General features: G+C 39.1%; 2 protein-coding genes across 3 annotated transcripts in view; one reads left to right on the top strand and one right to left on the bottom strand.

Moving 5' to 3' along the window:
* papss1 (3'-phosphoadenosine 5'-phosphosulfate synthase 1) overlaps nucleotides 1-10,219 on the bottom strand; it is a 29,289-nt gene extending 19,070 nt beyond the window's left edge. The window contains exons 1-6 of the mRNA XM_034302025.2: nucleotides 10,044-10,219; nucleotides 6,347-6,461; nucleotides 5,609-5,844; nucleotides 3,669-3,807; nucleotides 1,182-1,300; nucleotides 298-411 (exon numbers count right to left, since the gene is read on the bottom strand). Of these exons, the coding sequence (XP_034157916.1) occupies nucleotides 298-411; nucleotides 1,182-1,300; nucleotides 3,669-3,807; nucleotides 5,609-5,844; nucleotides 6,347-6,461; nucleotides 10,044-10,103 (783 nt within the window). The 5' untranslated portion in view covers nucleotides 10,104-10,219. The remainder of the gene's footprint in view (nucleotides 1-297; nucleotides 412-1,181; nucleotides 1,301-3,668; nucleotides 3,808-5,608; nucleotides 5,845-6,346; nucleotides 6,462-10,043) is intronic.
* A 2,594-nt stretch (nucleotides 10,220-12,813) lies between these two features.
* The window catches only part of pkd2 (polycystic kidney disease 2), a 15,747-nt gene continuing 2,829 nt past the window's right edge, over nucleotides 12,814-25,731 (top strand). Inside the window, exons 1-14 of one of the 2 annotated variants that reach the window (XM_026932741.3) lie at nucleotides 12,814-13,805; nucleotides 14,841-14,954; nucleotides 16,321-16,454; nucleotides 16,575-16,825; nucleotides 18,159-18,383; nucleotides 19,329-19,557; nucleotides 20,342-20,512; nucleotides 20,628-20,809; nucleotides 21,654-21,774; nucleotides 22,782-22,880; nucleotides 23,026-23,147; nucleotides 23,242-23,359; nucleotides 24,841-25,001; nucleotides 25,244-25,391. In XM_026932741.3, coding sequence (XP_026788542.3) covers nucleotides 13,400-13,805; nucleotides 14,841-14,954; nucleotides 16,321-16,454; nucleotides 16,575-16,825; nucleotides 18,159-18,383; nucleotides 19,329-19,557; nucleotides 20,342-20,512; nucleotides 20,628-20,809; nucleotides 21,654-21,774; nucleotides 22,782-22,880; nucleotides 23,026-23,147; nucleotides 23,242-23,359; nucleotides 24,841-25,001; nucleotides 25,244-25,391 — 2,481 coding nt within the window. In that variant the 5' untranslated portion in view covers nucleotides 12,814-13,399. Of the gene's footprint in view, nucleotides 13,806-14,840; nucleotides 14,955-16,320; nucleotides 16,455-16,574; nucleotides 16,826-18,158; nucleotides 18,384-19,328; nucleotides 19,558-20,341; nucleotides 20,513-20,627; nucleotides 20,810-21,653; nucleotides 21,775-22,781; nucleotides 22,881-23,025; nucleotides 23,148-23,241; nucleotides 23,360-24,837; nucleotides 25,002-25,243; nucleotides 25,392-25,731 lie in introns of both variants that reach the window. The other variant, XM_026932732.3, reaches the window with a different exon arrangement.

Raw genomic sequence — 25,731 nt, 5'->3', positions numbered from 1 at the left:
CATAAACAGGGAATTTTATGTAACCAGTCCTACAAATGTTAGTTGAACACCTCTGTTACAGATCATCAGACTCATAATGAGAAAAACCTTGACCTGAACACTGAACATCTAAAGCTCAGGTAAGCTCTGAACTCACTTAAATGATGGACAAGTAGCATAAAAGTGAAGGAATCTAATCGATTTCTCCATTACAGGAACACGTTTGCTCTTCGCTGTCCAACACAAACAGTTTTCAGCAGACTAACAGTCACTAACTCCTCAACTAAGTGTGTGGACAGTGTAGAGTGTGTGTGTTACCTTTCCGATCTCAATAGCAGGCAGAGTCTCTGCATCAGCCTTAGCCAAGTCCAGCTTGTTCTCAGGCACGTAGAGCTCCTTCACCTCATAAGAAGCGTCTACAGGTACAATGTCCTAAAAGAAGACAATCAGTTACTGGAAAAAATTGGTATGTATTTTCATTTCATGTAGAAATGCTAACTTGGCTAGCTACAAGGACAAAATACTTGGCATCAGCTGCAATCAGCTCATTACACCCAGGATTAGTGTTCTTCTGTATTTCTGTAGAGCAAAACCAACATTAGCCATAATGATCTTACACACCCATCCAGCATGAGCACACATTTGCTTTTACCCCTAGGCAAATGATACACACATCACAACTTGCACACAAGATTGATAAATAGGTCCAATTACAGCATTACACAAATTAATAGCTGGAAAATCCTATCATTTATGACTCTCATACTTGAGAGACATATTTATTGATGTGTCTGATCTGTGTTACATATTCTTCTACTACAGTAGTGTGTATTACATCTGACATTTGCCATGTTTTTTACTTTTTACTTATTGTGTTACAACCCATGCACATATTGTTCCGGTGGTTTTGGTGGTTCATAATGACAAACTTGACCTTGCACTAGAAAGCTCATTCACAGAAAGACTGAGTAAAAAGATAAAAATGCTCATGTTACATTTAAAAAAAAAATAAAATAAATCAGTAATAAGTAAAAACTAAAACATGACTCAGCATGCATTATAGGAAACTAATCAATGATGGGGTGGTGTGATGGGGCCTGACTTCCGAGGCAGATACTAAGAATGATTAAAATCTTAATATTCTTATCAAATGTGGTAATATCTTGCACTATATGGTGTATCGGCATGCTGTGTGAGCTCACTCTCTCCTGCAGAAGATCGAGCAGCTGCTGGATGCACTCGTTCACACTGCAGGAGTCAGTCTTCAGCACCAGCTCAGGAGCCTCAGGCTTCTCGTACTCAGAGTCGATTCCTGTGAACCCTACAATGACAACATAAACGTATATTAGCTCAGCCAGTGATCCAAATGAATCGATCTGTGACAGATATGAATTAATCAGTGATGGATATTAAGCAATCAGCAATTGCTATAAATCAGTCTGTGATGGCCATCAATCAGTCGAAGACACATAAGAATCAATCGGTGTTGGCTATGAATCAGTCAGTGACAGCTATGAATCAGTCGAGGTTGGATAAGAATCAACTGGTTACGGCTATGAATTAGTCACTGACATAAGAATCAATTGGCGACGGCTATGAACCCATAAATGATGGATAAGAATCAATTAGTGACGGATATGAATCAGTCAATGATGCATAAGAATCAATTGGTGACGGCTATGAATCCCTCAGTGATGGATAAGAAACAATTGGTGAGGCCATGAATTAGTCACTGACATAAGAATCAATTGGCAACGGCTATGAACCCATAAATGATGGATAAGAATCAATTAGTGATGGATATGAATCAGTCAGTGATGGATAAGAATCAATTAGTGACGGATATGAATCAGTCAGTGATGGATAAGAATCAATTAGTGACGGATATGAATCAGTCAGTGATGGATAAGAAACAATTGGTGAGGCCATGAATTAGTCACTGACAATCAATTGGCGGCGGCTATGAATCCGTCAATGATGCATAAGAATCAATTGGTGACGTCTATGAATCCCTCAGTGATGGATAAGAATCAATAAGTGACGGATATGAATCAGTCAATGATGGATAAGAATCAATTGGTGACGGCTACGAAATCAGTCTGTGACAGCCATCAATCAGTTGATGACATAAGAATTGACTAGAGAAAGCTACAAATCAGCCGGTGATGACTACGAATCAGTCTATGACAGCTTTCAAACAGTCAATGACAGATAAGAATCAATTGGTGAAGGGTTTGAATCAGTTCGTGAAGGCTATGAAAGAGTCGGTGACAGATATGAAACTGTCGGTGATGGATATGAATCAGTCACTCTATCAAATTGAATCAATCATTAACGGCTATGAATTAATCAGTAACCACTACGAAATCAATCAGTGATGGCGACAAATCAAACTGTTGGTCTCTCTATCACCAGCTCAGGAGCCTCAGGCTTCTCATACTCGAGAGTTGATTCCTGTGAACCCTACAATGACAACATAAAAGCATATTATCTCAGTCACCAATCAGCGATGGCTATGAGTCAGTTGGTGACAGCTAAGAGTCAGTTACTCATTCAGAAGAAACAAACAGTAATGGCTATGAACCAATCGGTGGATCGGTACGAATCAACTGTGACAGTTGTGAATCAATCTGTGATGGCTACGAACCCACAGGTGATAGCTACAAATCAAACTGTCTGTCTCTTGAGAATCAACCTGTGATGGCTACGAGTCAGTCGCTGATGCCTGCCAAGCAATCACTAATGCCTGAGAATAAAGCGGTCCGAGTCAGTGGGTGACAGCTAAGAGTCAGTCACTCATTCAAAAGAATCAATCAGTAACGGCTATGAATCAATCGGTGACGGCTATGAATCAATCGGTGACGGCTATGAATCAATCGGTGACGGCTATGAATCAATCGGTGACGGCTATGAATCAATCGGTGACGGCTATGAATCAATCGGTGACGGCTATGAATCAATCGGTGATGGCGCACTCAATCACTGATAAAGTTTAAAGCACATCACCTTTGCAAATTAACCATATTACCAAAAAAACAAAATCAAGCTATGGAATACCCACATCTCCTTTGACCCAGGACTTATCAGAACAAGTTCAGATCTTATTAAAAAGAACTAAAAGGACATGTTAAGGACAACTGGCATAAAAGCACCTTTCAGTTAAAAACATATGGCAGTACTGGAGGAGATTCAAACTGCTGCGAATGAATTGCACAAAAAAACAAGTTACTTCCTCTAACTTTGCAACGATAGCATCTATACTTTACTTCCCTTTCTCTAAGTGTTACCACACTACACTGGAAATGTCTCACTTTTCATTTTCACACACTGCATAAGAAAGGGGGGATACATTTTGCCTCAACATGTACCTACAACCTTTAGCTATGACAGCGATATAATCAGGTAAACATGCCAGTACATTATGTTGGATATGGAGCCCAAAGTTCACCTTAACTTTGTGCTCCAGTGGTCACAAAAACTAAGTCTGCACAGACATCAGATTTGGATCACTAGGATGCAATGTGCCAGAAAGACCAAAAATAAGCGTGATATCAAAATAAGCGATATAAGGGCTGCATGACGTTTTCAAACCTTAATGGCTCCTAGAAGAAGATACACTACTTTCTTGATTTACCACGTTAACACAGTACATTCGATCACACTTGAATAAAGAGCTTGCTGTTCTTCACCTCTGATCTCTCCAGCTCTGGCTCTCTTGTAAAGGCCCTTCACGTCTCTTTGCTCGCACACATCCAGTGGTGCATCCACAAAAACTTCAAAGAATGGGAGGCCCGCTGCTTCGTGAATCTTTCTTGCGTTCAGGCGGTCCTGCACAGGAAGACCACAAAAAGACAATGCAAACTCAGAATGAATAAGACAGTGTATAGTAAATATTAAAGGATATTCTGGCATTATGGAAGTGATCTTTAAACTTGTATTGGCTATACAAGCGCTGTGTCGCTGTGCAAGCCTGGTAAAGCTTTCTAAGAGAAACAGACTGATCTGTTTGATCTATAAAAGAGAAATCTGTTGTCAAACAAGAATGTGTTTTAGGCCCCATTTTATTCTCCTATTATATGCAGCACCATGGACATGCAATGCAGTACAGCTGCACAAAATGGAAGACTATCAAATACATAAAAGCTTGCATATCTTGCCTTCTAAATTATGATTTCTGCCTGGTGCTTAATAGCTGTGCTGGAAAATCAAAAGGTACAGTTAAAGACCTTGGTGTAACCCTAGATGAAGGTCTATTTTTAAATATTTAAATAAGATAAGAAACTAAAGATTAGCCTATCCCTAACATGTTTCTGGCTGTGCTGCTCTCTAAGTGAGCTTTGTCTAGTTCAGAATGCAGCATCCCACACCCTAAAGTAACATATTTGTGTAGATATTGCACAACGCAGATATACAACTTATCAGCATTATAGGTGTGACATTACATGGACAGTGTTTTGGGAAGTGACATTCTTTCACCTTTCACAAAAAAAAATTCTTCCCTGAGCACTGGCTTTGTATCTAAATCCTATAAAATAGTGGTTATCAAACCCCTGATTAAAGAAACCCTGACCTTGACCCCATCAGCTGTCCAACTATAGGTCAATATCAAACCTCCCTTTTATCTCCAAAATCCTAGAAAAGGTGAAAAAGTCCTTCAATGGGCTGCACAGCTACCAGTTTAAGAATGAACTGTGTTTAATCCTGACTTAAGAAATAGCACTTTATGGTTTTCGAGATTATATACGTAATACAGGATGTCCGAAAAGTCAGGAAGCAATGGAAATATGTTGAGTAAGTATGTCGATCCGAATATGTTGAACAAAATCAGCAAAAACATGATAAGGGTGCACATGTAGATCACACGTTGTAAATAATAAAAACAAAATTAACTACATTAGGCTTGCGAGATTGTGTAATGTGCCATCGTCCTATCGTGCCCCCTAACTATTGCAGACTGATGATATCGCTTCTGACTCTGAGGCCTGAAAAAGGGGGCGTGGCCTGGTATACATAATGTGTGTCATGTACACATTATGTCATAACAGCGGAAAAACACCATAAGCTAGTTATCAGTCAGCTATAGCTGCTATTTTTTATTATTTTATTTTTTTTAAATGTCGAGACTGTCCATGAACGTAACGAGTTATTAGCTATAGCTAAGCTCACTATAAAAATTAAAATAAAATTATATAAACTACACAGCCATGTGCTCAGCGGAGATACTTATCGAATTATTGCATAATTAAATAACACTCAGTCATTTTCTTATTTTAAGTCCGCATTCATGTATCTGGCAAACAGGGACAAGGGAAGCTAAGAAGTAAAGATGTTTAGTTTTCTGCTCCGAAATCAGACAGACTAAGAGGAAAGTCGTATTACGAGATACTTTTTATTATAATTTATTTCTGTCAATCTTAAAGCCTCAGACATCACGTTTTCTGGCAGACATTTAAACTGTCTGACTTGCTAGCCTTTCTGTGACTCCTGCTCCTATCGTCAATCAGGCTAAAGTGTATGCCATTTTACTCTCATTGGTTCCTGACTTTTCGGACACCTTGTCTAGTTGGCAATTCATTCAAAAATTGTGTTGTCACACATGCAAACACACACGCCTCCCACAATCTCTCACCCTGCTGTACGGGGAGATGAAGCTGGCGATGCACACAAGACCGGCGTCGGCGAACAGCTTGGCCACCTCGGCTATACGGCGGATGTTCTCCTCTCGGTCTTCAGGGCTGAAGCCCAGGTTTTTGTTCAGGCCCTGTCTGATGTTGTCGCCATCCAGAGTGTAGCAGGGGATACCGTGACACACCAGGTGCTCCTCCAGAGCCATGCTCACCGTCGTCTTGCCCGCTCCAGACAGACCTTTGGATAGACAGGGAGAGAGTATTTACTGCAGGGCTTACGGCCCAGAACTCCTAAATAGCCACAGGAATGCAATCACGTGCTCTTGCTCTTGAATTGCACACTGTCCGGCAGCTCAGTTGGAGAGCGGGAGGCAATAATTTGGACATAAAATTCATACTGTTTATTGTGCAGTCTAGTCCCACAATTATGCATCTCATAAGCTACTCATCACATCCTTACAACGTCTGGTAGTACCAACAACGAGACCTCTCTGTACAGAGTGCGCCTGATTTTCTACTTTATACTTCTGTAGAAATAATGAAGGCCCTCTTCAGTTCTGAACCTTTGTAGTTTTCAAGATTATACCACAAGGCAAGTTGTTGAACTTTAGTGCTTCAACACATCCTAATTAAACTGACCTTTATGCCTGAAAGCATTTCATTTCGGATGTAGATGCATATTCCTCGCTAGCTGATGTGCTACAGTTTGACAAATCAAAGCATGTCATTCCTTGTAATACCTGTGAGCCACACGGTGCATCCCCGGAAGCCTCCTCTTGTCCCGACGGCTTGTCCACGTTTGTTTCGGCTCACATGATGAGCTTGGTAGGTCACGTTAGTAGCTCGTTGCATCCCCTGAAAGAGACACAATCCCATTTTCTCCATTGTAAAGCTTCAAGACAATGCATCTATAATGATGATCAAGCTAGCTTTGATATAAAACGTGCAGGAAGAACATACTGCATGTGACATGCATTTAGAATTTACAGTTAGTGTATTATCAAAACATGTACGTGGTCAGGTTTCACAGACAGACCGGCACGTCCTCTGTTTATACAGCACCATTTCTTTTGTCATAATTAAATGAGTAGTTCTGTCTTAATTTATGGGTTTGTGTTGGCTCACGTTCTTTATTTTTAATATTCTTTAATTAAAGCCAATAAAATAAAATGACTGGGTCACAAAATGTTCTCACTGGTATTCTTAGTCCCTGACCTAGTGAACTAGCCTGAGGATATGTTTTCGATAGAGACTCCAAAGCTCTTCTGTAAGTGGCTCTGGAGAAGGGCTTCTGCTAAATGCTTCTGCTAAACATCATAAAGTAAAATAAGCAATTTAAACTCGACAGTATATTCCAGAAATAAAAGTGCAGTAATCCAGACAAACTACATGATTTGAAATCGATCAAGAAGTTTTACTTTATCTTCTATGCTGACGACACATTATTTACTCATATACCACAAGATTCAGCTATTCAAAATGGAAGACTGTGGGGCTGGCACAAACACGGGGCAGTGGTAGCTCAGTGGTTAAGACGTTGAACTACTGATGGGAAGGTCATGACGCCCTTAATCCTCAACTGCTCGGATGCATAAATGAGATAAATGTAAGTCGCTCTGGATAAGGGCATCTGCCAAATGTAACAGAAACTTCAACTACTTGGCTATAAGAGCTTGACAACCATTCAGTAAAACCAAATCATGGTCTGTCATTAGAGATTTAAATACATCTAACAAAGCCATTTTGCCAGAGCATTTTGCCAAGCCTAAATCGAGCCACACTGACTGCCTATTAAGTTCGGGGTTGACTACAAAGTCCTGCTTATGAAGTTTAAAGCTCTCAATGGTTGGGCTCCGGTGTATATCGCTGAACTCTTGAAGCAGTATAACCTTTCCAATCACTTCACTAAAATGAGGCAGGTCTGTTAATCCCAGGGACTGAAATTTTGCCAGTAGAAGATGTTTTTCTAACAACTGTATTAAAATGAAACTTGTTCAACTTAGTCACGGTTCTTGCATCATTTATAATGTTAAATATATTTTTAATGCTACAAAAAGAATACAAGTTGACTCCTTCCATAAATGTTAAATAATCATAAGAAAATTTCACCACAACAAAAAAACTTCACCACACAACAATTACAAGAATTACTTTGTTAAACAACAATCTGTTTATTGTTAGTCTTAGATTATGCTGAACGTCTGCTGTACAAGTCCCTGTGTATGAGCTTTTACTATAGAAACAATAACGTATTAGAATATTCATGTTCATGTTACAGCAGGAACTACCTGTGCTGTTATACAAAAATAATGCACACCTTCTGACCAATCAGATTCGAGCATTCAACTATGCGGTGGTATAATAATTTGTGTTTCTCGTAAATCTAGAATTAAATAGTGATGGTAAGCACTGTGAATTCAGAACGAAAAGTATCATTATGAGGCTCTAATGATCACATTTTCTAGGTCAGCAACATCATACTCATTTCCTGGAAGTGTTTTTTTTTTTCTTCTTCAATAACTGCTGTAATGACGATCGAGTATAAAGTAGATAATCTGGGTGAGGTGTAGACTTTACACAGTGATCACCAAATCTGCATTAACATTGAACAACGATAATAATAACAACTGCATAGAGTATGCGATTATAGCTCTCTTAAACTTAATCCAGGGTGTTTATACTATTTGTGCTTTGTGCTGCTATCAGGATGAGCCATTCCACTACTTCTTAAAACATTAATGCTTTACATTTTTTCAAATTGTTAACAACTATCCAATTGTTAACAACCAAAAACCATCAACCAATCTATTAGTTGTAAACAAAAATTATTAGCATTCACAGAATTTCATTTTTTAAGCAAATTATAGAAAAAAATCATAGAAATATTCTTGACATGTATGAAATTTACACAGTACATTCACCTACATGCAGACGTATTGGAGACGTTGGAGCAAACGATTCCCTGATGCAACGCTCTTATACGAGTGACATCTGAGACTCGGCTCAGCTAGTTAGTGACCTATGAGATGACGAGCGTGATGGTGTTGAGGTGTGATTAGCATGAAAGTTGAAAGTGAGAAAGTGAAAGAGCTGGACAGGCTGAAGGACTAAAGCGCCGCTGCCTCGCTCTCTTTAGGTAGAGATGAAGTGAGAGAGAAATCCCACTGAACACTCTACTATCAACAGGTAGTCGAACGGGACCGTGAGTAATTTAGGAAAGGTTTAACAAACTGAAAGCGGACCAACATGTCCAAGAAAGACGTTTAAACAAAAAGTCAACTCAGAATTTCATTAAACCCTGATTGGCCATTGAAGATAATTATAAAGATTAATATGCAAGTCTTTCAGGGTAGATATTTTTCTTTAAGGTTCTGATTAACGTCTTATTTACTTATGATGTAAAATATGAAATTGTGTAGGAACTAAAGGGTTCTTGCTTTTTCTGTTCAATAATTAGGATATTTCAGTTCAGCACATTAAATCCAAAAAGAGAACGAATGAACATTATAACATGCTAAAGACACACTATATGGCCAAAAGTATGTGGACACCTGACCATCACACCCATATGTGGGCCTTCTTCAAACTGTTACCACAAAGTTTAAAAGCTCACAGTTGTGAGAAAGCTCACAGAATGTCTTTGTATGCTGTAGCATTATAATTTCCCTTCACTGAGGCCCAAACCTGTTTCAGCATGACAATGTTCCTATTCATAAAGCGAGCTCCATGAAGACATGGCGCATCAAGTTCGGAGCGGAAGAATGTCAGAGCCCTGACCTCAACCCTACTGAACGCCTTTGGTGTGAACTGGAACGCTGACTGCACTTCAGGTCTCCTCGCCAGACGTCACTAACAGTCTTGTGGCTGAATGAACAAAAAATCCTCACAGTCACGCTCCAAAATCTAGTGGAAAGCCTTCCCAGAAGAGTGGAGCTTATTATAACAACAAAGCAGGACTGTTCATAGAGCAATGAGTGTGCTGGTCAGGTCTAAACTAACTTTTGGCCATTTAGTGTAACAGGCCAGATCATATTTTGATTTGAAACGCATCTAAACAAGAATGTATATTTGCCACAAACACTTTTTTCTTTTGCCAATTTCTACGAGGTAAAAGTACTAATGCATTACAGATAGTACTTTACTAGTAACCGGAAGTGAAACACAAAAAAGTTACAAAAACCATTTCCTGCTAGTGCTGTAAATCCTACTTTTATTCATTATAAGAGCTTGAAATGAAAACTGGAAAGGAACTAGTTACTAATAAGAGTCTATGTTTATGAATAGACCATAGAAATGTGTAGAAACGCCCATTATCCAGCTAGCCTGTGTAAACAGCATGTAATCAGTGTTATTTACATGTATGACTGTTGCAGTGCCACTGGAGCTACAGTGGAAGCTCCAGCAGTTACTAGGCAACAGCTCAGAAGCTTTACTCACCCAGTTCTGAATCGCGTTGCTCAGTTTCTGCTTCTTGTGCGAGGTTGCAGAAGTCTCCATATCAGCCACTGAGCAAACTGCACGAAAATAAAATGTCTCTCCGAGCCGGCTGGGTAATGGACGGCCAACACCAGCTTCAGCAGCAAGCAGGCGTCACACGTTTGCGCCACGTCACAGGAAGTGACATCTTTATACCTCGCAGCGCCACCTAGTGAGCGGAAATCTTTCAGCGCGCGGACCGCCTACCTTATTACCTTATATGGACACGGAAATACAGAAATAAATAAACGAAGAAATGAACAAATACAGAAATAAATAAACGTAGAAATGTAGAAATACAGAAATAAATAAACGTATAAATGTAAAAATACATAAATAAATAAACGAAAAATGTAGAAATACATAAATAAATAAACGAAAAATGTAGAAATACAGAAATAAATAAACAAATAAATAAATACATGTAGAAATACAGAAATAAATAAGTGTAGAAATACAGAAATAAATGAATGAAGAAATACAGAAATAAATAAATGAATGAAGAAATACAGAAATAAATAAATGTGGAAATGTAGAAATAAATAAATAAATAAATAAATAAATAAATAAATAAATGTTGATGTATGGAAATGTAGAAAGAAATTCAAGGCATTCATTTAATTACACGCTTTTTCATGACCAAAATATATTTATTTATTCATTTATTCATTTTTTTTAATTTATTTATACATATGTCATCCATAATTAAGCCTGCATTTTTAACTAAAAGTCAAATTTTAACCAAAACCTGTCATGTTTTATTGCTTCCTCCAACCCAACATTATCTCTTACAGTTAAACAGACTGTTGTTATGAAAGGAATAATTGGAACATCCTGGTGTTGATTGTTGCCCACCAGCCACACTTTTTGGGTCTCGAGAAGTTACTAAAACAAACAAATAAAAGCATTTAAAAACACTCACACACACAGACACACATACACAACCTGTCAAGTAACTGGAAAATGCAAAGTCCAGGAAAAGTTACTGACCATTACAAAGCACTGACTCTGAAAACTCGTTCCATGAATCTTACAGAAAACTTCACCATATAAACGATTAGATGTTTTTCCTATGTTAAATTGCAACACTTAAAAAATATTTAATATTAGCCATTATTAGATTATGTGAAAAATCCATTAAACACACTATGAATGAGCTGTTACAGAAATGATAACACATCAGAACAAGCATGTTAATATTAACCTGTGATTTGCCTTGCAGGCAGAACTACTGTCAGAGCTTCTGTTATAGAAAATTAATCAACACCATTTAGGGGGGACCCTTTGCTGTTGCTGTTGCTGTTATAATAATGTCCACTCTTCTAGGAAGGCTTTCCACTAGATTTTGGAGAGTGGCTGTGGGGATTTGTGTTCATTCAGCCACAACAGCATTAGTGAGGGCAGGTGAGGAGGACTGGGGTGCAGTCAGTGTTCCAGTTCATCCCAAACATGTTCAGTGGGGTTGAGGTCAGGACTCTGTGCAGGACACTCGAGTTCTTCCACTCCAACCTTTCACTCAAACCATGTCTTCACGGAGCTCGCTTTGTGCACAGGGGCATTGCCATACTGTAATCACACTCACATGCTGTAAAGCACACGCATGCTCTATGAACTGTCCTAATTTGCTATTATAATAAGCTCCACTCTTCTGGAAAGGCTTTCCACTAGATTTTGGAGCGTGACTGTGGGGATTTTTGTTCATTCAGTCACAAGAGCATTAGAGAGGTCTGGCGAGGGGGCCTGAAGTGCAATCGGTATTCCAGCTCATCCCAAAGGCGTTCAGTGGGGTTGAGGTCAGGGCTCCTACTTTCTTCCATACGCCATGGATCTCGCTTTGTGCACAGGAGCATTGTCATGCTGGAACAGGTTTGGGCCTCTTAGTTCCAGTGAAGGGAATCTGTAATGCTACAGCATACAAAGACATCCTAGACAGTTGTGTGCTTCCAACTTTGTAGCAAAAGTTTGGTGAAGAACCACATATGGGTGTGATGGTCAGCGGTCCGCAAACTTTTGGCTATATAGTGTATAAAAATAAACACAATTCTTTAGTATTTTAAAAATAAAAACTTGTGTTTATATTTACCAGTTTTCTATATCATCGAACTTAGCAACATAGATTGCATAATTAATAGCGTAATTAAGATAGTTTAGAGATGGTGAGAGCCTATTGGCTGTTGAAGATGTCCCTCAATATTCCTGCCCAATCAAAGGATTGGGGGCGGGTGGAATAGAGACTGTTGCCTAGCAACAGCAGAATCCAAACAAAGGGAGGTTATGCAATCTTTTAATTGGTGGAATCTCAAATTCCACTAAAAGTGCACTTCATATGGTATGAAATAATGTTTTTCCACCCTATGTAGTGCACTTTAAATGTACTAAGGCGCCATTTGGTACTCAAATATTTTTGTTGGATAATTTGCTATGCAAGTGTTGTTAAAGGCATCCAATACACCTAAGAAAGTGCATATTTGGAAAAAACATATATATATTAACCAAAAAATGTAAATGAATGATATATTTTAAAACTTTTATGATCAAGAAGGCACAAGACGGTTCCAGATGTTCATCAGCAGACGCCATATGCGGTCGCATCTGATTCCTAAACGAATGAGACTCGGGCCGCGTCCCAAACGCGTTGTATTCTACTAAGTAGTCATGGAAACAGTACGTCACCTCTCACGGGCGTCACCGTCACGCATGCATACTATTTAGTGAGGCGGTGTGCTATTTGGGACACAGCCGTGGAGAATATTTTTGGGAAGACTAGTGGGAACAAGATGGCTGATGCTGGACGAGAAGAGTGTTTCTCCTCTCTTTGACAGAATAACGGAGGACTTGGGCTTCTGAACCTACTCTGGAATTGATCATTTCAGCAGTAGGCGTGTAGTTAAGTGTGTTTTTTGTTGTAACTTTGGTATTTTTTCCTCACAAAACCGTTAACGCTACCTTCAGACCAGAGTGAAGTTATTTCTTGGACAAAGTTTTCCCTTCTTACTTTTTTTCTTTGCGTGTTTCTGTTTAACCAGTAAAGAAGGATATTGTGTAATATTTTATAATATTGTTAAGTCATTTAACAAGTCTTTATAGCTTTATAGCTGGAAAGTTTAGAACATATTTTGGTACTTTGCTAACGCAGGAAATTGTTTTGCTTGAGATATAACGTTAGCCTCCTGTAATTTTCTCCACTTGGCGTTTTTGAAACAGTTGATATAATTAGTACGTGATATTATATCACAAACTATGTTTTTCTGAAGGTCCCACCGATAAAATAAATATAAATTTAACCCGAAGAGATAGTAAAATAAATAAATAAGAACATGAGTTCTAGTCGAACCCGTTGTCAAGCAGCCAGAGCGCCGAACTCTGCGCATGCGCAGAAGCCTCCGCCGGCTGAAGGGCTGGAGCTGGAGAGGATGGAGCCGCAGGGAGAAGTGGGGCTCGGGGTCCCCGAGGATCAACCTTCTCCGTCGTCGAACTCCAGCTCCAGACAGGCGTGGAGCCGGGACAACCCGGGATTCGAGCCTGAAGAGGGCATGGAGGCGAACTGGAGCCCAGGACGGAGGTCTTTATCCGACACTTCGAGCAGCGGCAGCAGCGGACTCGGGAGTTTCAGCGGCGGGAGCAACGCGCGCATCCACCGGGGACTTTACCCGACTCCTCCCGCTGATGGACTTCACCACGAGCCGCCGAGCTGGGGAGCAAGGATCCTGGAGAAAATCAGACGTAATGCATGCCTTCTGAACTACTCACCATCATTTACATCAGTGCTTACATACTTTTGAGCTCATCTATTCGTTATACAGTGCACTATTTATGAAGTTTTGGCATTTTCCAGAAAGGTGCAATGCAAAAGTAAAGGCACTTATTCCCAGACCTGGAAAAAAAAAATCAGAAAAGTATGGATATTCTGTTGCCAATAAGATCATGTTCACATCAGATACATCTAAAATACATCTTGAGCGATCCGATTGCAAGTGGACATCTTAGACGGATAGCTGTTTACATCTGGCATTTTTCATATCTCAACTGCATCTCTAGTGACTTTACACTTTATCTTCATCTTAAGTGCTTTATCCTGTTCAGATGCGAGTCGGAAATACACCCAGGCCTTGGGTGGGACGCCATCCATTGCAGGGCACCATGCAGACGCACATTCACACCTACGGGCAATTTACAGTAGCCAGTCCACGTATGTGCATGTTTCTGGGAGTTGGGAGGACGTGGGAGAACCTGGTGCAAACCCACGTGGACACGTGGAGAACACGAGTAGCTCAGTGACCACTTGTGATTGGATTCTCCGGTTAGGTCCATCATGCTGTTAAATAGACAGCTGTTTGAATGTTGCAGGGACGTCTTCGTGTTCACACAGTAGAAATGTTATGTGGTGTAATATTTGTGTCCCTGACCGCCTCCGGAAGTGGTTTACGTGATGCACCAGACCTTACACTTCTTTGATCACTTGAGATGAATTTTAATACCATGAGTGAATGGGGAATGAAGTTCCCGATTCTTGCAAATGAATCCTGATTTGGTGCACTCGTAATATCCCAGAATGCACTGAAACTAGTTGTTGTACAAATGACATTCACTAGCAGATAGAGAATACCCATATATCTACATTGTAATGTTTTTAGGAAGTAAGGCACCATTCCAGACACAGTGTTACCTTGTTTTGCAGTCATTTATGAGACATTACATTTGGCAATACTGTGAGTGTAATATTGTAATTTAATGTTGAAGTCTGCTGAATGATTTCAGTTTTGTGGGGCACACGTCTCCTGGAGGAGAGGGACAGCAGCAGAGAGATGTACCTGAAGAATGTTCTGCGAGAGATGATCACCTATGTCCTTTTCCTCATCACTTTATGCATCTGTAAGTGAAACACACTGAAATTTAAACTTATCCTGACAAGAAGCGCTTGTTACCTTTATATGAAAGAATAGCTACTGCCACAATAACACTAGGTGTTTCTTCAAAATATAACAAGTTTTGTATCTTTCAAAGATTATTAGATGTCCAGTTGATGCATTTTGTCACATTTTGCAAACGAAAACCAGGAACTAAATATTTTTGGTAAATGCACTGCAGTTTAAAATGAGTTCCTCACAATGTACCCAGGCTTAATAAGGCAAAGTTTATACAACAAGGCAAACTTAATAGAAACAAATTTTCCAAAAATATACAGTAATTATAGGTGACATGTAAGGAATAACTCACTTGGATGTGTGCTGTTTTAGGAAAATAATCAGCAGCATGGTGGTGGGATTTGGCCCGAACGAAGCAGAATTACTGCTACAACCCACAAATTGATTATTTTTCAGCCTCTCTTTTTTTCTCTTGTGACGTTACTGAGACAAAAAATAGTGCAACATTATGTTCCCGAGAAAACGAAAAGCCCTCTGTCTTGAAGACTTTCCTATGTCTGAAAACTTAATATTATAGAAAACCTATTAGAAAAGTTAATTACACATTTTCCACAATTACACATGTCCATGTATGTACAAGTTGTTACCATAGAAACAATAACATATACACACACACACATATACACACACATGTACACACACCTGTGATTTGCCTTGCAGCTTGATCTACATTCAGAGCTATGATTACCATAGTACAATTCCTTTTAATTTCACTTGTTTTTAATGCTGTAGTCATTGGCTTAGTGTTTAAATCTCCGTGTGATTATAACTGGACTGTACTTCATCATTACTTTATGGAAGTTCTCAAACTGTGCCATGTTTGTACAGTGATGACGGCACAAAAGTATTATCCTGTCTGAAGAAGGCTGGAACTAGACGAACAATTAAAGAGCAGCAGGATGACTTACGGTTGCGTTTTTCCAGTTGATTACCTGCAATCAGAAACATAATATGGAGATTTGAGCAGTCAGAGTTGTTAATAAGGATAACATGTGGTCCTGTTTTTGCCCACTGGTCCAAACGTCTGGCTTCGGCTGGATCATTATACAGTTTCCTGGCAGAACCATTTTAGCACATGAGGCTAGCTTTGAGGGAGCAAAAAAACAGAAAGAAATGAAATACTCCCAAAGCCTTCTTAGAAGAACGGCAGGCCTGTGAAGAGAAATTTAAAAAAAGAAAAACTGCAAATTTTATAGCAGTCCAGTTCTATATATAAGAGAAAAAATAGAAGATGCAAGAAATGAATTTATGGGAAGATCTGTTTTTATCTGTTACAATTTTTTATCTGAATGTTTTGTCTGAATGTGTTTCAGTAACATACGGGATGGTGAGCACTAACATGTACTACTACACTAAAGTCATGTCGCAGCTCTTCCTGGACACGCCGCTGTCGAGTGGAGATGCCACCACCTTCAGGAGCCTCTCCAACATGGAGGACTTCTGGAAAGTAAAGACCGCTATGCTGCATTTCAATGAAATAACTTTGAGCACATTCTTCTTCTTCTTTTTTTTTTTTTAAATCTGTTTTAACATGTGATCATTAAATGAAGTAAGCACTTCGTTTCAGTACACAGAGGGGCCTTTCCTAAACGGGATGTACTGGGAAGTGTGGTACAACAACAAGAGCCTGCCGGAGAACCAGAGCCTCATCTATTATGAGAACCTGCTGTTGGGAGTCCCGCGCCTGCGTCAGGTCAAAGTTCTCAATGAGTCCTGTCCTGTTCACGAGCAGCTGAAGGACGAAGTGTATGACTGCTACGGAGTCTATGCAGCCGCCTACGAAGACAAGAAGTCATTTGGACTGAAAAATGGCACTGCGTAAGACAAAAAAAAAACATTTCCCTGAGAATGTAAAACTCACACAGTGTTACATGCGTTTATAATGAAGTGAAGCATATTGTACAGTATTTTGTTAATAATAGGTTATATAGTATAGGTACCTTTTAGTGTATAAATTATCTAACACAATATACTAAAGCCCCTGGCAACATGGTTTCACGTTAAAAATAAATATATATATATCTTTGGGACTTGTAATTTAATAAGGTTTTACCAATGGTAAGCATTCAAGAAGTACAGTATATATCCCTAACAATGATTTAATTATAACTAAAACCGGCAAAAACTTTTATTTTCTGTCTGAACAGAAATGTGGGCGTGTCACATCACATACTGATTGACAGCAGTTACTTAGCTTGATGTTTAACACTATAATGTCTCAAAAACCAAACCAGCGCCAATAATTATTTTTCTACTGCAGGACTTTTCTACTGCATCTACAAATGAGAAGTTTTTTTTTTTTTTTTAGATACTTTATACACAGTACATTTTATAAGTCGTGTTTCCCAGTCCTGGGCCTCAGCAACATTGCACATTTTAGTGTGTTGAACTAAAGATCATAAGTCTCTGGTGTAAAGTCTGTTCTAAATCATACACTGAGCTGGTTTAAAACAGTTTCTGGTGATCTTATGTACTTCCACAGTGAAAATGGAAGCATGAATACATATATAACAGTCACCATGAATGAGCAAATGGATGTAGTCTGTTATGGAGAACGTACTGACAACACATAAAAAAAAATTACAGTGGATTTAATTTTCTGGAAGGTTTTCCCATCGCCAAATCAGACAGCCGGCTGTTTCGCTGGATGTTGCACTTACTGATGCAGTGGTTCTCATAGCGGGGTCCAAGGACTCATAGGGTCCTTTATTATCAAAGCTTTATCAAAATTATATTTATTGAGTTCTAGTAGATATCTACCTGAATTGAATGGGTTTAATCGAAACCTCAGTAACTCAAACAAGTCGGCCTGTAAAGAATATCAACTTCCTCAAGATTCAGGAATAAAACAAGCTCATAATACTGTACATATTTGATTAATTAGCCTAATATTTGAAAGAATCTGTACTCAGGGGGTTAGTGAAATTTATTTTAAATGTAAAAGGGTCTCTGGCTCCAAAAACACTGAGAACAACTGTACTAATGGACAAGTTTATTTGATATTCATTGAATATATTAGCTGGTTGGTATTATGTAATCACAAACATAGTGGCACTTAACATTCACACTAGGCTACTCAGTTAGCTTCTGTGAGACAGAAAGTATGGTCTGATCCCCTGTGTGTGTGTGTGTGTGTGTGTGTCTGTCTCAGATGGCTGTACTCTGAGGAGAGCAGCCTTGGGGAAAGCAGCTACTCAGGTGAAGTGGCCACATATAGAGGAGGAGGTTTCTATCAGGATCTGTCCCGCACCAGAGACGAGTCCAGCAGACAGCTGCAGGAGCTGAAGGCCAACCTGTGGCTGGATCGAGGCACCAGAGCCGTGTTCCTCGACTTCTCCGTCTACAACGGCAACATCAACCTCTTCTGCATCATCAGGTACACACAGACCCACAGAAGAACTCACAGCAGGCGAACGTTGACTCTTTATTTAGAGCAGTGATTTGCTGAATCAATCTGATCAATCACTCAGACGAATCAGATTGAGGAAAATAGCTGCTGGTAATTGAGGAAAGGTAATTTACCTACAACACTTTATTATGAGAAAATACTTCTAATACAATTTGCAACAAAAATGACCTGAATGGCACCTAACTGATATCAAAATAAAGATATACTCATTATGTAGCGATGGTCTTTATTAGTGTACCGTAATATAAATTCTTCAACCTCGAAGAGGAAAAGGCATTATTTAGTCTCTAAGGTTGCAGGGTAGGATTTACTTGTTTATACGTTTTATTTGTTATTATCGTTATAAAGGATATTCTTAGATTTATTATATTTAGTTATTACCCAACCTTATTGGTCTCCAATAAAAAAATGAATTATTTAAAAAAAATAATAAAAAAAAAAGAGTTATAATTATTTGTAAATATTTACGTTTAGGCAAGCATACGTTTTGCTCAACTGCAATCTTCTGACTGGAAATTTGAGATCACCATAGCAACCACAGCAGAGTAAAACACTGTCTTTAGGGGTGGGTGATATGACGAAAATATCGCATCACAACACTTGAAGACATTTCTACAATACACGATCATTATTTAAAAAACAACATAGTAGAAAGTTATATATAAAAAAGATGTCACAATATCCAATAATATCTCAGTAAAGTGTATTGTGACATACTGTATTTTATCGTGATATGCTAGTGAGCTGGAAGAATAGTGCTAATGAGCTAGGCAGCTTGTGTTAGGCAGCTAAAAGTAAAAACATAGGATTTTAAACATTCAAATGTGGATTTTTGCTTTCAAGTATGCAAATGTTATGCGAACTCATAGCATCAGCCAGTGAGTATTTTTGCCTCTTTTACGCCATTTACAGATTGCTGGTGGAGTTTCCAGCCACAGGGGGTGCTGTGACCTCATGGCAGTTCCAGACTGTGCGCTTGGTGCGCTATGTGTCCAGCTGGGACCACTTTGTGGGGATGTGTGAGGTCATCTTCTGCTTCTTCGTGCTGTACTACATGGTGGAGGAGGTGCTAGAGATCCGCCTGCACCGCCTGCGCTACTTCAAAAGCTTGTGGAACTGCCTGGATGTGCTCATAGTAACGGTACTGCTGCATACTGACTAAGACCAGGACTAGGATTAGAAAGGCTACAAATATGAATTTACAGCTGTAGAACCTGTTGCAACCAGTGAGCAGTGGTTTATAGTGAAATGTTTGTTTTACATATAAACTAGAGAAAGGGTGATTGTGCGCAGTGCTGGAGGGGTTTTTGTGCTTATATGGGGAAAAAATGGCTCACACAATGCACACACTATAAAATGAACAGTGTTTATTCTAGTCCTAGCTAGTATTGGCTGAGTAACTAGCCTATTTTGCTGTATAGATATGATTAATAATCAGTAATGCAGATATAATAAAGACTGTTATAACTCTGTTGATGAGGATGTTGTTGGCCTTCACTGTATCTTTGGAGGCAGAAAATCAAAAGAATTTGAGCTGCTTGTGTGACTTGAATACATGCTGCCACAAGTAAAGTGGGACATCACATCGCTTACCAGTGAATTTTTTCCAAAAAGACACGTCGTTATTTTTAGTTACATTGCAAGACTGTAGAATTGGCAATTGCGACCTGATTGGTACAGAGGTAAAAAAAGCACTTGACATCACTGCGCATTTCTGAAAAGATTAACTTTTTTTCAATTCCACTGTGACCAGCGCTTTTTAAAAGCGGCCACAATCCGTCGCTTCACATAGGATCACATGTAAAATTAGCGTGTTTGAGAAAGCACCCTTAGTGAAACTTTAGTGTTTCATAATACTGCAAATTTCTCAGCCCTTCTGTTGTTCATATGATTTCTCTGTTTATCTCTCTGTTTGTCTCTCTCAGCTGAGCGTGCCGGCCATCATTATGAACATCTACAGGACTTCAGCAGTCAGCAACAGGCTGAAGTTCCTGCTGGAGAACCACAGCACATACCCGAACTTCGGTCCGCTCGCTCGGCTGCAGGTTCAGTTCAACAATCTGGCCGCTATCATCGTCTTTCTCGCCTGGGTCAAAGTGAGCCTCTTATCTGTGGATCTATTCACTGTTTATCCGCTGTCCAGTTAACATTTTCAACCGCAAACTCAGCTGGCTGAGGAATTATAGTTAAAATCCATTGCTCTTTCTGCAGCTATTTAAGTTCATCAATTTTAATAAGACCATGAGCCAGCTGTCCAGCACTGTGTCCCGGTGTGCTAAAGACCTGCTGGGATTTGCCATCATGTTCTTCATCGTGTTCCTGGCATACGCGCAGCTGGCCTACCTGGTGTTCGGCGCACAACTCAACGACTTCAGCACCTTCCAAGCCTGCATGTGAGTCCAGGAGCCCTTTACTCTGATGTCTGTCTGTCTGCCTGTCTGTTTCTTTATCCATTTTCTCTCAAAATACAACATATTACGTGAGGAATAAAACACTCAGGGGCAAACGTTTATAGGAAAATGTAGCTCTGCACAAAGCGGAGTTACTGTTACCACCCCAAAGCTGATTATTTACTTATTACAACACATCCCAAAGTGTTTTATTCCTCTTGTACCATAGCAATTTGCTAGTTTTTTATTTATTACACTTTTGTATTTATTGAAGAAGGACACAAACTGATATATTTTATCAGTTTGTAGTTGCAGTTAATGTTGTGGAAGGTCCACATTATTTAAGGTCGTTCTTGTCATCACTGACATTATAGCAGCTATAAACAATCATCCCCTTACCTGCTCCTTTTTTCTCTCTCTTTAATAAGCCTGAGAAACCACAAAGTCAACTTAATCCACCCAGTCAACATCATCTGACCAATCAGAATCGGGAATTCCTCAATTTATGTCGTATAACTTGTGGTTGAGAAAGGCGACCTTAGATTAAGAAAGTCACTATCTGAAATAACCAATTATTATTATTATTATTATTATTATTATTATTATTATTATTATTATTATTAGTATTATTATTATAGTCCAGGAAGTTTGTAAGTGTTGCATAACAATTATTTTCCTCTTTGCTAAAAGTAGGTTAAGCAATTGAAAATGGATCAGTAATCCTCAAACAATTCAAAGTTTGCCATTGTCCTGTATGTTTGTTTTTAAAATGTTTAAGCAATTAAGAGAAAATAAATTCTTAATATGTCTCGTCATGCTTGCTGTCTATCTCCGTCTCCCCGTGCAGTTTCACACAGTTCCGGATCATTCTAGGAGACTTTGACTTCTCAGAGATCGAAGAGTCTGACAGAGTCCTGGGGCCGATTTACTTCACCACCTTTGTCTTCTTCATGTTCATGATTCTGTTGGTAAGTGAACCAAAAAAAATATCAGATGACTACTGGACATAAAATACAGTAGTCTGTATTTTAGTGTATCTTTCCCTTTCCTATTTCTTTACATGTGTGAACATGTAACCAAATAGAGAAGAGCACTCACACCTTAATTTAACACTACATCTAAAGCAACATTTTTTTAAATGATGCAAAAAAAAAATTCTTGCATTCAGGAACAACTTTATTGTATTGCACTTTCTCTGAGCGTTTATTGGCGGCTTACAAAGTAAATGTAGATTCTCACATATCATGCCATTAAGAAATTATACAGTATTATTGTTCTGTCGCTCACGTCTACATGTAGTTTTCCCACTTTAGGTGAATTATGACCAAAATTTGATCTCTATTATTTGCCATCATTTTTGAACATGCATTATATGGGCAAAAGTTTCACACTTATATGTGCTTGTTGAACATCCCATTCCAGATTTAGTCCCTCTTTGCTGTTATAATAATCTCAAATTTTCAGGGAAGGCTTTCCACTAGATTTTGGAGCGTGGCTGTGGGGAATTGTGTTCATTCAGCCACAACAGCATTAATGAGATCAGGCGCTGATGTCAGGCGAGGAGGCCTGGGGAGGACTGGGGTGCAGTCAGTGTTCCAGTTCATCCCAAAGCTGTTCAGTGGGGTTGAGGTCAGGGCTCTGTGCAGGACACTCGAGTTCTTCCACTCTAACCTTGGAAAACCATGTCTTCATGGAGCTCGCTTTATGAATAGGAACATTGTCATGCTGGAACATGTTTGGGCCTCTTAGTTCCAGTGAAGGGAAATTATAATGTTACAGCATACAAAGACATTCTATACAATTGCGTGCTTCAAACTTTGTGGTAACAGTTTGGGATAGAGCCACATATAGGTGTGATGGTAAGGTGAATTGTGTGTGTGTGTGTGTGTGTGTGCCTGTAGCAACTGGTTTCTGTAATGATGACATTGAGTGGTCAGCCTTTTTTTTTTTAATTGTTCCCTCTTTCTTTCTTCAGAACATGTTCTTAGCCATCATCAATGACACTTACGCAGAGGTGAAGGCTGACATGGCACAGCAGAGATCCGAAATGGAGATTACTGACCTCATTAAAAAGGTATGTAAATCATGTGATCACATGGGCTTTGCACCTAGCGTACTTTTGCTTTTTTTGTTGAGTTAAGAAAACTAAATAGCTGAAAGTCAAGAGAAATGTAAAAAAAAGAATGGAGAAATGCATAGAAAGTGGTGTGATTTCTCAGGGCTACCACAAGGCCATGGTGAAACTGAGGCTGAGGAAGACGGCGGTTGATGACATCTCTGATAGCCTTCGTCAGGCAGGAGGGAAACTCAACTTCGATGAGCTCCGGCAGGACCTGCGAGGGTGACCAAAACATTGCCTGGCTAACATTCTTAAAGATGATGAAACTAAAAGATTGATGTGTGTGATGAGTGAATATGTGCTGATGTGTTTGCAGAAAGGGACACTCAGATGCTGAGATTGAAGCCATTTTTGCCAAGTACGATCTGGATGGAGACCAGGAGCTCACTGAGCACGAACACCAGCAGATGAGAGATGACCTGGAGAAAGAGAGAGTGAGTAAATGCAAAGTTAACGGGCTTGATTTATGAATTTATTTGTAAATCATTCAAGGGAGCATTTACAGAAGAAAAGTGATATTCACGAAAATAAGTTTGGTTTGGAAAACATTCGTATCCTGTGAAAGCTCCTGAGATTGTGTAAATTTACAAATAATGAGAGTCACTCCTGGACTGATCAGGATCAAATCGTATAACTGGCGAGTTCCTGCAATTTTATATGCAGATTACACTGTCAAGTTTAAATAGCTTATTTATTTCAATTGCACACACAAATTTAATGAAAATTTTGAAACTTGAAATAAGGCACTCTAAAACAAGTCCATAAATTAGGACAAATAAGATTAGTTCAGTTAGGATAAAAGAAATAGCACCCTATAAAAGCAGGAAGAGTTATTGTGTGCATGTGATAGCCAATACGTGCAGTGGCTGAGCTGCATTACTGGAAGATTTAGTGCACGTCGTGCTTACAAGGCACTCTTTCACGGTTTAGTTTTTAGCTCTACAAACATCAATAAATGTAAGTCAGCTGTGCCATTACTGTGCATGGTAAATTACGGCAGATTGGCATTTGTCAACATGTGCATGTGAATACAATGAAATTCAGGAAAAAATCCACGAAAACACACAACGTTAGTGAAAAATTGATGGATGAGGCCCGTTGTGTGAAAAAAGAGACTTGAATACTTGGGTTAGTCAGATTGAAGCAAAAGTCAGCCAGGAAGTAATATTTCAGTCCCTGAAGTAATAAGGGAACTGTACCAAGAACAGTTAATCAAGTTACAGAATATAGCAACTTGAAAATGTTTGACCAGAAATGAAATGCATAGCAAAATTGTAGTTCATCAGGTAAGTAGAAGGGAAACTTATAGCTACCAGTTAAGCATTATACAAACTGCATGTCTAAATCATCACACACTGGCTTCAAACTATGCTGAGTTGTTTATTGTCACTGATGTTTTTTCTGACACTGTATGACACACTATTAGCTGTAAAAAATGAAAAAAAAAAAAAACTACTGAATAGTCATAGCAGCCATCTTAAAGCTAAAAATTTAAAATCACCTTCTTGCTCAGAACAAAGGTTGGTATCTCATCAGGTATAAATTTTGAAAGAGAAATAGTATGTTAGAAGGATTATTTAATATTGTTAAATATTTAATATTGTTAAATCCTGACTTATTCTTAATACACTTTTTTGTAAAACTGTTATGTAAAAAGAAATGTTGTTTGAGGCAAACGTGTGACTTGGTTCAGAAGTGCACAGTGCTAAACGGGTATCTATAAGCTACCATTACTTATTAGCTACAAACTTACAAACTCCCGATTGGCTATATTTACAGTTGGGGGACAATTTCTGCTTTTAACTGAACTGCTACATTAAGAAATAGTCCTTGTCATTAAATCAGATGAACACACACACACACACGCACACACACCTGTACAGATGCTCAGTGTCTCTCACACACACGCCAGGAGGACTTGGATTTGGAACGCAGTTCGCTGCCCAGGCCTCTGAGTGGGCGGAGCTTCTCCCGTAGCCAGGACGACTCAGAGGAGGATGATGATGAGGACAGTGGACACAGTTCCCGTCGCCGTGGCAGCAGCTCTGGGGGTGTGTCCTACGAGGAGTTCCAAGTGTAAGCTTCTCATTTATGTCATGTCTAGAAACAAATATATTAACAGAATATCTTAATCATATCAAATCATATTGAATGTTACATGTTGAATATGTGAAAGTTCTGACTCATGGAAACAGAATCAATAAAAAGCTATTCTTTAGCTTTCCAAATCGCTGAGTGATTAAGAATCACAGTTAAAACAAGCTAAATATGAAGTCTTGAAATGTGGATGTGTAGTGAGAAGTGTGGTGTGTTGTCAGCCTGGTGCGGAGGGTGGACCGTATGGAGCATTCGATTGGCAGTATCGTGTCCAAGATCGATGCGGTTATTGTGAAGCTGGAGGCCATGGAACGGGCCAAGCTGAAGAGGAGAGAGGTCCTTAGCAGGCTGCTGGATGGTGTCATGGAGGTGAGGCCTTCACCATAAAGGCATATGAAAGTTCTTTACAAACCAGTGACAGGTTGTGACAAGTAATTGGATCATACGAAAATGCAAATGTGAATGTAATCTTATGAACTGGAAATCCATAATCAGATGCTAAAACTATAAATCATAATTTCCGTCTTTAGAATCTGTATGTTATTGTATAATTATATATCACAGATTACAACTTTCCCAGAGTACATGACTACAACTCAAGGGTTTTGAAAGAAACATTTTGAGGGTTGTGGCCTTTTGTATGGAGTTTATTCACTGTTTAAAAGTAATCATATGCAATTTTAACGTCAAGATTGTATTTATAACAGGT

The sequence above is a fragment of the Pangasianodon hypophthalmus genome, chromosome 3, assembly GCF_027358585.1.
Source record: "Pangasianodon hypophthalmus isolate fPanHyp1 chromosome 3, fPanHyp1.pri, whole genome shotgun sequence".
In the NCBI taxonomy this organism is placed as follows: Eukaryota; Metazoa; Chordata; class Actinopteri; order Siluriformes; family Pangasiidae; genus Pangasianodon; species Pangasianodon hypophthalmus.
Note: the sequence above shows the minus strand (reverse complement) of the source record. Positions and strands in the feature narration are given on the sequence as shown.